The sequence below is a fragment of the Rhinopithecus bieti genome, unplaced genomic scaffold (assembly GCF_001698545.2).
Source record: "Rhinopithecus bieti isolate Rb0 unplaced genomic scaffold, ASM169854v2 scaffold_29378, whole genome shotgun sequence".
NCBI classification, from domain to species: Eukaryota; Metazoa; Chordata; class Mammalia; order Primates; family Cercopithecidae; genus Rhinopithecus; species Rhinopithecus bieti.
Window position 1 is genome coordinate 780,370 of NW_016813019.1, and position 10,150 is coordinate 790,519.

A 10,150-nucleotide genomic window follows, 5' to 3' on the forward strand; every position below is an offset into this window, starting at 1 on the left:
GGGTGGACAGGTGGGTAGGTGGATGGGTGAGTGGGTGGGAGGGTGGGTGCGTGGGTGGATGGGTGGGAGGGTGAATAGATGGATGAGGAAGTAACCTGTGACACTAACACACCGGTTAGAGGGTCAAGAGTAAACAGATATCAGAAGGAGGGTGTAAAGGTGGGAATAACAATAACCACAGTCATCATAATATTCTTGGTAGGTGCAGGGTGCAGGGTACCATGCTCACCTGCTTATATATATTATCCCATTCGTCTCCATGTATATCGTTAGCCCCATCTTACAGAAGGCATAACTGAGGCCCAGAGACAGAGGTGTTGGGTGTAGGTCACACAGCTGAAAGTAACTGAGCTGGGCCTAGGGGTTCCGTCCCCCTGATTCTTTTCTTTTTGTTTTTTTTGGATAGAGTCTTGCTCTTTTGCCCAGGCTGGAGTACAACAGTATGATCTCGGCTCACTGCAATCTCTGCCTCCCAGGTTCAAGCGATTCTCCTGACTCAGCCTCCCAAGTAGCTGTGATGAGAGGCACATGCCACTACACTCGTCTAATTTTTGTATTTTTAGTAGAGCCGGGGTTTCACCATGTTGGCCAGGTTGGTCTTGAACTCCTGACCTCAGGTGATCTGCCCACCTCGGCCTCCCAAAGTACTGAGATTTCAGGCATATGCCACCACTCCCTGCCCATCCACCTGGTTCTTAAACGAGCAGGAGCCTGGACTAGCCCTGCTGAGCTTCACTGAACAACTCGCAGTGGGGCTGAGGGAGGCAGAGGAACCTGCTGGGAGACACAGGAGTACAGAATCTGGGGTTCTTGCTGAGGGCAGGGGTGACTCAGGGCCACGGTTCTAGTGGCAGAGGTAGACAGACAGGAGACTGTGGTCAGAGAGAGGAAGTACAGAGTTCAAGGCTAGAGAAGAAGAGAGAGTGAGGCCCACAGGGCAGCTGTATGCACGTGGCTGAAGCCAACCTGTCACTCTTCTCAGCAGCATTTCCCAGACTGGGTTCCATGGAACACTGATGAGGACAGATATTCTGAGAAAACAAGGTTCCACAGTCAAACAAGCTTGGAAAACACTGCATACCCCTCTCTGGTGAATTCACAAGTCCCAGATTAAAGGCTCATTACCATCCTACCAGCTTGAATTAATCTTGTGGTAAAGAAACCTGCTTGACTTTGCCTAATGCAATATTTCCAAGTCTGTCAAGGCATAAACCCTTTTAACCCATCAATCCTAGAGATCCGAAGGAACTGGAGTTCTATAGAAATATACTTTGTAGACTGCTACATGCAGACCAAGAGCTCCTGAGGGGACGGCCTGTGTTTTCGTTACACTCATATTCCTAGTGCCTGGCACAACACAATAGCAGACAAGGATGGTGGTGGTGGTAGGATGGGATGCTGGGTGGGTCAACGGTCACTGAATGGATGGGCAGCTAAAAAGTGGATGGATGATCAGACAGCGATGAACAAATAAGGACAAATAGACAGCTGGATGGACAGGTGGATGGCTGGATGGGAATTAGGGCAGTCAGGTGAGGATATCTGGAGCCTACTAGAACCTGGATACTCATGAGTGGTTTTCCTTCAAGGGCTGGCAAATTTCTTCTGTAACAGGCCACACAGTAAATATGTGAGCTTTTGTGAGGCATGTTCAGTCTCTATCACATATTCTTTGGTTTAAAAATATAATCCTTTATAAATGTAGAACTACTCTTAGCTCACAGATCACACAAAATAGGCCACAGGCCACAGTGGCCTGTGGGCCACGGTTTGACAGCCCCTGCTGAACTTTGATGGAACCCGTCTGTGTGCCTCTACCGTATCCTGTGATTACAAAGGAGCCATGGAAAGGACAAATCAGGGCGGGCCCCAGTCTAAGCAGAGAAGGACGCTCTTACTATTCCACAGCTGAAGATGTCCACTCGCTTCGTCAGCTGCCCCACCCGGATGAAATCCTCTGGCAGATACGCAACTGACGCCTGGAACAGGTGAGTCTTCATCACGGTGTATTTTGACCTTTTGTTGACAGGACACAGGTGAGCCATTGGGTGAGCAAGCTTGGGGGTGAGATTTTGGTCCAGCAAGACATTAGAGCTGTGGAAACGAAAGGGGAGAGAACCTTCTCATTTTGAGCTGGATAACAATAGGTTGCCATGAAGACCCTTTGGGGAGACAATATAGTGGCAGAGCAACATCAGCTCCTGCAAGTTGAGGTCTCTAAAGACCCTCAGCATGGAGCTTCTGAGCCAGCCCTGACTGGGGAAGAGAGGACATCAGGAGCATACTCCCTCCAGCAAATGGAGATGGAGTTCAGAATTAGTCTTGCTGCCCCAGGAATGTGGGCAAAGAAGTGCAGCCTCCCTAATTCCCACAGATGCCAACCCTGATCAGCCTCAGCTTGCCAAGCCTATAGGCTGTGCAGACTCAGTCTCTTCCACAACTGTTCCAACCCCTAGCTCTGGCATGGCTGACTCAGGTCTAAGTGGCCAGCATCCTTTGTGACTAAACCTGCCCAGATCATGTTTAAAAAAAAAAAAAAAAAAAAAAAAAAGCCGGGCGCGGTGGCTCAAGCCTGGAATCCCAGCACTTTGGGAGGCCGAGACGGGTGGATCACGAGGTCAGGAGATCGAGACCATCCTGGCCTACACGGTGAAACCCCGTCTCTACTAAAAAATACAAAAAACTAGCCGGGCGAGATGGCGGGCGCCTGTAGTCCCAGCTACTCGGGAGGCTGAGGCAGGAGAATGGCATGAACCCGGGAGGCGGAGCTTGCAGTGAGCCGAGATTGCGCCACTGCACTCCAGCCTGGGCGACAGAGCGAGACTCCGTCTCAAAAAAAAGAAAAAAAAAATCCCTCTTAGCCAGGCACAGTAGCTCACGCCTGTAATCCCAGCACTTTGGGAGGCAGAGATGGGCAGATCACCTGAGGTCAGGAGTTCAAGACCAGCCTGGCCAACATGCTGAAACTCCATCTCTACCAAAAATACAAAAATTAGCCAGGTGTGGTGGTGGGCGCCTGTAGTCCCAGCTACTCAGGAGGCTGAGGCAGGAGAATGGCTTGAACCCAGGAGGCAGAAGTGCACTCCAGCCTGGGCAACACAGTGACACACTGTCTCAAAAAAAAAAAAAAAAAAAAATCATTTGACCCAGTCTTCTAACCCACAGGAGCAAACACTGAGAACATACTCCAAAATGGGAAAAAGCTAAGCCACATGTGTACCGATATTTAGTGCAGGCCAGGTGCAGTGACTCATGCCTGTAATCCCAATACTTCGTGAGGCCGAAACAGGAGGATCGCCTGAGCCCAGGAGTTTGAGACCAGTGTGGGCAGCATGGCAAGACCTCATCTCTACTAAAACAAAGAAATTTAGTTGGGCACAGTGGTGCATGCCTGTAGTCCCAGCTACTTGGGAGGCTGAGATGGGAAGCTGTGGTGAGCAGAGATTGCACCACTGTACTCCAGCCTGGGCAAAAGAGCAAGACCCTGTCAAAAAAAAAAATTTTTTTTGGCCAGGCGCAGTGACTCATGCCTGTAATCCCAGCACTTTGGGAGGCCAAGGCAGTATTTGTACTAAAAATACAAAAAATTAGCCGGGAGTGGTGGCAGGTGTCTGCCGTCCCAGCTACACGGGAGGCTGAGGCAGGAGAACGGCGTGAACCTGGGAGGCGGAGCTTGCAGTGAGCAGAAATTGCGCCACTGCACTCCAGCCTGGACAACAGAGCGAGACTCTGTCTCAAAAAAAAAAAAAAAAAATTTTTTGTATTTTTAGTAGAGACAGCATTTCACCATGTTAGCCAGGATTGTCTCGATCTCCTGACCTTGTGATCTGCCTGCCTCAGCCGCCCAAAGTGCTGGGATTACAGGCACGAGCCACTGCACCCGGCCAAAAAAATTTAAAAAAATGTTTTTATCATGTGTGCAAGGAGTGGTTAAGTAAATTATGGGCAAATTCCTTCAAGGGAAGATTAACAAGACACTAAAAAACATGATGGTATACAATGTAGCGAAATGTTTACTATATTTAAATGAAGGGGTAAAAAACAGGATGTGAATTGGTACCCAGGTGCAACCTACAGACTAAGGATTTGTGTGGGCAGGAACTGAAAAAAGAAACAAAACCTAGAGGCCAGCTGATGAGTCATGGGGTAGGTCAGTGGTGACCTCTCTCACCCTTTCATTTACTTGACTGCTATAACAATTACTGCTGCAATTAAATAAAAATTGGGGCAGAGGGCTAGGGGCGGTGGCTCACACCTCTAATCCCAGCACTTTGGGAGACCAAGGTGGGTAGATCACCTGAAGTCAGGAGTTTGAGACCAGCCTGGTCAATATAGTGAAAGCCTATCTACTAAAAATACAAAAATTAACTGGATGTGGTGGCAAGCACCTGTAATCCCAGCTACTCAGGAGGCTAAGGCAGGAGAATCACTTGAACCAGGGAGGTGGAGGTTGCAGTGAGCTGAGATCACACCACTGCACTCCAGACTGGGTGACAAGAGTGAAACTCTGTCTCAAAACACAAAAAAAAAAAATTGGGGGAGAGAAAAGAGGAAAGGACTTCCACAAGTCAAATGGAAAGAGAACTTTGGAGAAATATGAGTTCTGTGTCTCTGAAGCCAGTTCTGCCAGATTTTCTGGTATCTTCGGAATCCCTCCCTATCCTAACCGTGCCTAGATGGGGACCTCTCCCTCTTGTATGCATGGCACTGAGATGCAGGGGTGCAGGCCTAAGCTGCAGGAGCCTTCCAGACAAGATGCTAACACCAACAGCTACACAAGGAAGGAACAGGTCTCAGAGAAGACACTGAACGAGGAGCTCGAAATCCCAGGGGATTGGCAGACATGGCCCAAAGTTCAAGGTTGGGGTCCAGGCCAGCTGCTGAGTGGACAGTGAGATGCAGCAAGGTGTGGAGGGCTTCTTGGGAAAACAGCAGCTCCAAAAGACAAATGTGACAGGTAGGGAATTCATGCTGAGAGCAATTAGACTCAGAGCACAGCCCGGAAACACTGATTTTTGAGGGCATAACAGAGAAAAAGACATCCAGGGGAGGGCAGAGGAGAGGAGGTGGGAAGAGAAAAACAAACAGGACAGGGGTGAGTGGCAGCGGAGAGGTGAGCCCGGAATAGGTGCCAGTTCTACCCTTGCAGCCCAGGCCCCAGCAAGGTCCAGCACACCTCTCTCACCTCTTGACATTGCTGTGGATGATCTCCAGACCATGCAGGTACTCGATGGCACAGAGCAGCCCTGAGCAGATGCTGACACGCTGGGGCCAGGGGAGGGGGTCGGAGCCACCCTAAGAGAAAGAAAAACAGGAGGACAAACAGTCACAATGTACCTTTTTAAAGTCTTGATGGTGGCCGGGCAGGTGGCTCACGCCTATAATCCCAGCACTTTGGGAGGCCGAGGCAGGCAGATCACGACGTCAGGAGATCGAGACCATCCTGGCTAACACAGTAAAACCCCGTCTCTACTAAAAATACAAAAAATTATCTGAGCATGGCGGCAGGTACCTGTAGTCCGAACTACTTGGGAGGCTGAGGCAGGAGAATGACGTGAATCCAGGAGGCAGAGCTTGCAGTGAGCTGAGATTGTGCCACTGTACTCCAGCCTGGCAACAAAGCGAGACTCTGTCTCAAAAAAAAAAAAAAAAAAAAAAAAAAGTCCTGATGGCAGGGTCCCCAGCTCCTGACCCTCCTCCTGCCCTTCATGTCCTCTGCCAGAGGGCTCAGCATGATACTGTGAGTTTTTTCATTGTTTTTGTTTGTTTGTTTGTTTGTTTGCTTCTTTTGAGACAGCGTCTTACTCTGTCACCCAGGCTGGAGTGCAGCATCATAGCTCACTGTAGCCTTAAAATCCCAGGTTCAAGTGACTCTCCCGCCTCAGACTGCCAAGTAGCTGGGATCACAGGCACGTGCCACTACTCCCAGCTAATTTTTGTATTTTTCATGGATATAGGAAATGTGGCCATGTTGGCCACACTAGTCTCGAACTCCTGGGCTCAAGCGATCCACCCACCTCGCTCTCCCAAAGTGCTGGTATTACAGGCATGAGCCATGTGCCTCACCCTATACTATGGGTTTTGACATCAGACAGATCTAGAGGTAACTCCCAGTTCAGACATGCACCAGCTATGTAATTTTGGAAAAAGACACTTAACGTCTCTGAGCTTCAGTTTCCTTGGGTATAAAATGGAAATGTTAATCACTATGTTTTAGGGTTGCTGTAAGGATTCAAGGAAATATATGGTATGCCCCTAGCATAGCACCTGCCACACAGTAGGTGCTCAATCAGCGGTTATTTTCATCATGTCTATTATAGTGGCTGCTCTGGAATTTCTCTCTAAAAGAGGCTGGTTGGGAGAGGAGCTAGGGAGCTTGTGTTTGAGAGTCAAGCACCTGGGCCTTACGCTGATTTTATCTGTATTAGGGGAAACCTCACCAGGGCTGATGGGGACTGTGGGGTGGGCTGAAGCCTCTCATTTGCTCCCACTGTTGTTCTAAGACTGACTCTACCAGGCTAAACCATCACTTTTTTTTTTTTTTTTTTTTTTGAGACAGAGTCTCACTTTGTTACCCAGGCTGGAGTGCAGTGGCACAATCTCAGCTCACTGCAACCTCTGCCTCCCGGGTTCAAGTGATTCTCCTGTCTCAGCCTCCTGAGTAGCTGGTACACAGGCACATACCACTATGCCTGACTAATTCTTATATTTTTAGTAGAGACAGGGTTTCACCATATTGGTCAGGCTGGTCTCAAACTTCTGACCTCAAGTGATCCACCTGCCTCAGCTTCCCAAAGTGCTGGGATTATAAGAGTGAGCCACTGTGCCCAGCCTCATCACCTATTTTTGAAGCCCTGGAGTAGGACCCACATCCACTAAGAACTGGCCTGGACAGCCCCTGCTAATTTCTTCTAAAAAACTCTGAAACCTAGAGCCAGATGAACCCAGTGTAAGCTCTGGCCTGACACTTGTCTCCTATGTTCCCTTGGGCAACTCACTTTGTCTCTATGTGTCAGAGATTCCTCTTTTGAAAAATGGGAGAAGAAAGTGCTTTGGTTGTGGCACGGCCTGGAGGAGATGACCTGTGCAAAACCCTTATCAAAGCAACCTGCACACAGTGAGTGCCCAGAAAAGCTAATGATCATTAGTATGCCATGAATAACTGCTTTGTCTGGTCTCTGCCATGGGAAGCAATAATTCTGTTATGGAATAACTCTTTCACCTAGTTCTCCTCCCTAGCAGTAGCCAGTGAACCAGCTTCTTGTGTATCTTTCCAGAGATATTCCATAAACACACAAGCAAATAGGTATATATTAGAAGAACATTTTGTAACAAAAATTCACCTCCACTTTTCCATACTCTTTACCTCTTAATTCTTTTTCTTGTCCTACTGCATTGGCTAACACCTCCAGAACCATGATGAACGAAGTTCGTTCTATGAGATACCTTTGTCATGCTCTTGATTTGAATGAAATGCCTCTCATCAAATTTTTGTATAGATTTTCCTGAAGATTTTAATCAGATCTTTTGTGCTTTTCTTTTTCCTTTTCATATTTTATCATCCTCATTCAGGAGCCATGCTGATCTTCTCTGTATCGTTCCAATTTTGGTACACATGCTGCCAAAGTGAGCGCTTAACCAGATTTTATGTATCCTGGCCCCACTTCTCTCCTTGAAGTCTCCCTGGTCTCACCTAGATGGTCCCTCTCCCCTCTGAACTTCTGTAAGTCCTTAACCCTTGACCCCACGGCTGGGTGCAGCCTGGTCCCATTCTCTGACCATGACCCAGTCCCTTACCTGACCCTGCAGTCTGTCCTGTAGGGAACCATTTGCCATGTAGGGGTAGATGAAGCTGTGAAACTGTCTTGCAGCACAGAAGCCCAGCACAGGTAAGACATTGGGGTGGCAGCATCTGGAATCGGGCATCAGTGCAGGGGTGAGGAGTCAGACGGAAAGAATGATCTACTTCCTCATGTCCCACCCCTCTTCTGCCTTCTCCTCCTCCAACCAGTAACCTCCCAGGTACCACATGCTCTGACCCCTAAGGGCCTGGCCCCAGAGTGGAAAGATGAAAACTGCCTGCCTTCAAGGAGTGTGGCGGTCCTCACCCTGCTTTACTGCTCTGCAGCACATGACACCTCAACTGCCCCATCTCCAGAAACAGAGACTGAGAGGTTAAGGGACTTGCCCAAGGTCAGAAACTAGCAAGCAGTAAAGCCAGGACCAGATCCCACATCTGCCTGACTCTGGGACTGGGTTCTTTCCTGAAATCCTCTTCTGCTGGTTCTCAGTCACCATTCCCTCCTGACTCTCCTCCTACGTCTCTCACCACTCTTTCTTGGCCCTTTTCACTAAGACCCCCCTCCTTTGCCTTCCTCTTTCTGCCAGCTGGACTCCTTATCTTGTTTAGCATGTTGTTCCTCCAAGAACCTCCCATTGCTATAGGGAACATTCCCAAATCTCTTATCGCCAGCCCCATCCTAAGTTCCAGACCTGAATGTCAGCTTGCATCCTGATGCTCAGGTCAACATCATCCTAGCCTCAACAAGTCCCATACCTGCTTCTTCACCCATCCCAGAAAGGCACATCACCACCCACCCAGTTTCCTAGAAACCTTCTTATCTCCCATATCAGTCACCATTCACTGCCACAAATAACTTTTAAAATGTCCCTTCATTCCCCTCTCCTCTGCCTTGGGTCACTTGGATTGGGTCAGGCTCTGATTCAGACTATTGTAAATGGCCTCCTGCCATATCTCTCCGCCCTTCTCTGCTTCCCGCAAGCCAACCTATTACTCGCTTTTGCATACTCATTAGAGTTATTTACATGTCTCCCCACTGGACCATAAACTTCCCCAAGGCAGGGGCTCTGTATGCTTCTGGCCTACACTCCCTAGAGCCTAGAAAAGGGCTTGACTACTCACATTTTCTGAATTGATGAATAAAGGAGTGACTGCCGACTCCGTGAAAACACTAAGCCAAATTGGAAAGGGAATCATACTTCTAGTTTTTATTAGATGTGTGTGTGTGTATCTATGTGTGTGTATGTATGTACACATGTGAGTATTCATATACATGTATGTATAGAGAAAGCATTAAAGAAAACATATCGAAATATGGGCCCGGCACAATGGCTCACATCTAAAATCCCAACACTTCAGAGGCCAAAGTAGGAGGATAACTTGAGCCAGGGAGTTCAAAACCAGCCTGGGCAACATAGCAAGATCCTGTCCCTACAAAAAAAGTTTTAACAATTAAAAAAGAAAATATATCAAAATATTAAAACAGTACTGCTTATTTATAGGTGCTGTGAAAAATAGTTTGTTTTCTTATTTATAATTTTCTTTATGTTTAAATTTTTACTGTTTAAATAATTAATTAATTTTTTTTTTTTTTTGAGACAGAGTCTCACTCTGTTGCCCAGGCTGGAGTGCAGTGGTGCGATCTGGGCTCACTGCAACCTCCACTTCCTGGGCTCAAGTGATTCTCATTCCTCAGCCTCCTGAGTAGCTGGGACTACAGGTGCGTGCCTACACGCCAGGCTGACATTTGTATGATAGACATGAGGTTTTGCCATGTTGGCCAGGCTGGTCTCAAACTGACCTCAACTGATCTGCCCACCTTGGCCTCCCAAAGTGCTGGCATTACAGGTGTGAGCCACCATGCCCGGCCTTTATTTATTTTTGAGACAGAGACTCACTTTGTTGCTCAGGCTGGAATGTAGTGTCGTAATCTCGGCTCACTGCGAACTCTGCCTCCTGGGCTCAAATGATCCTCCCACCTCAGCCTCCCGAGTAGTTGGGACTGCAGGCATGCACCACCACACCCAGCTAATTTTTGTATTTTTTGTAGAGATGGGGTTTTGCCATGTTGCCCAGGCTGATCTCGAACTCCTGGGCTTAAGTGACCCACTCACCTCAGCCTCCCAAAGTGCTGGGATTATAGGTGTGAGCCACCATGCCCAGTCAAAAAAATGTTTTTATATATATTTTTTTTTCAGTTGAGACAGGATATCGTTATGTTGCCCAAGCTGGTCTCAAACTCCTTGGCTCAAGCAATCCTCTTGCCTCGGCATCAAAGTTCTGGGATTACAGGTATGAACCACCATACCTGGTCAATTTTCTTTCTTATTTTTTAAATTTTATTTATTT

The 10,150-nt window shown here is 48.0% G+C and overlaps 1 protein-coding gene across 1 annotated transcript in view; it reads right to left on the reverse strand.

Annotated features, from left to right (window-relative positions):
• Window positions 1-10,150, reverse strand: part of IRAK2 (interleukin 1 receptor associated kinase 2) — a 75,261-nt gene that overhangs the window by 19,129 nt on the left and 45,982 nt on the right. The window contains exons 5-8 of the mRNA XM_017847451.1: window positions 7,798-7,943; window positions 5,186-5,295; window positions 1,899-2,094; window positions 1,370-1,433 (exon numbers count right to left, since the gene is read on the reverse strand). Coding sequence (XP_017702940.1) covers window positions 1,370-1,433; window positions 1,899-2,094; window positions 5,186-5,295; window positions 7,798-7,943 — 516 coding nt within the window. The remainder of the gene's footprint in view (window positions 1-1,369; window positions 1,434-1,898; window positions 2,095-5,185; window positions 5,296-7,797; window positions 7,944-10,150) is intronic.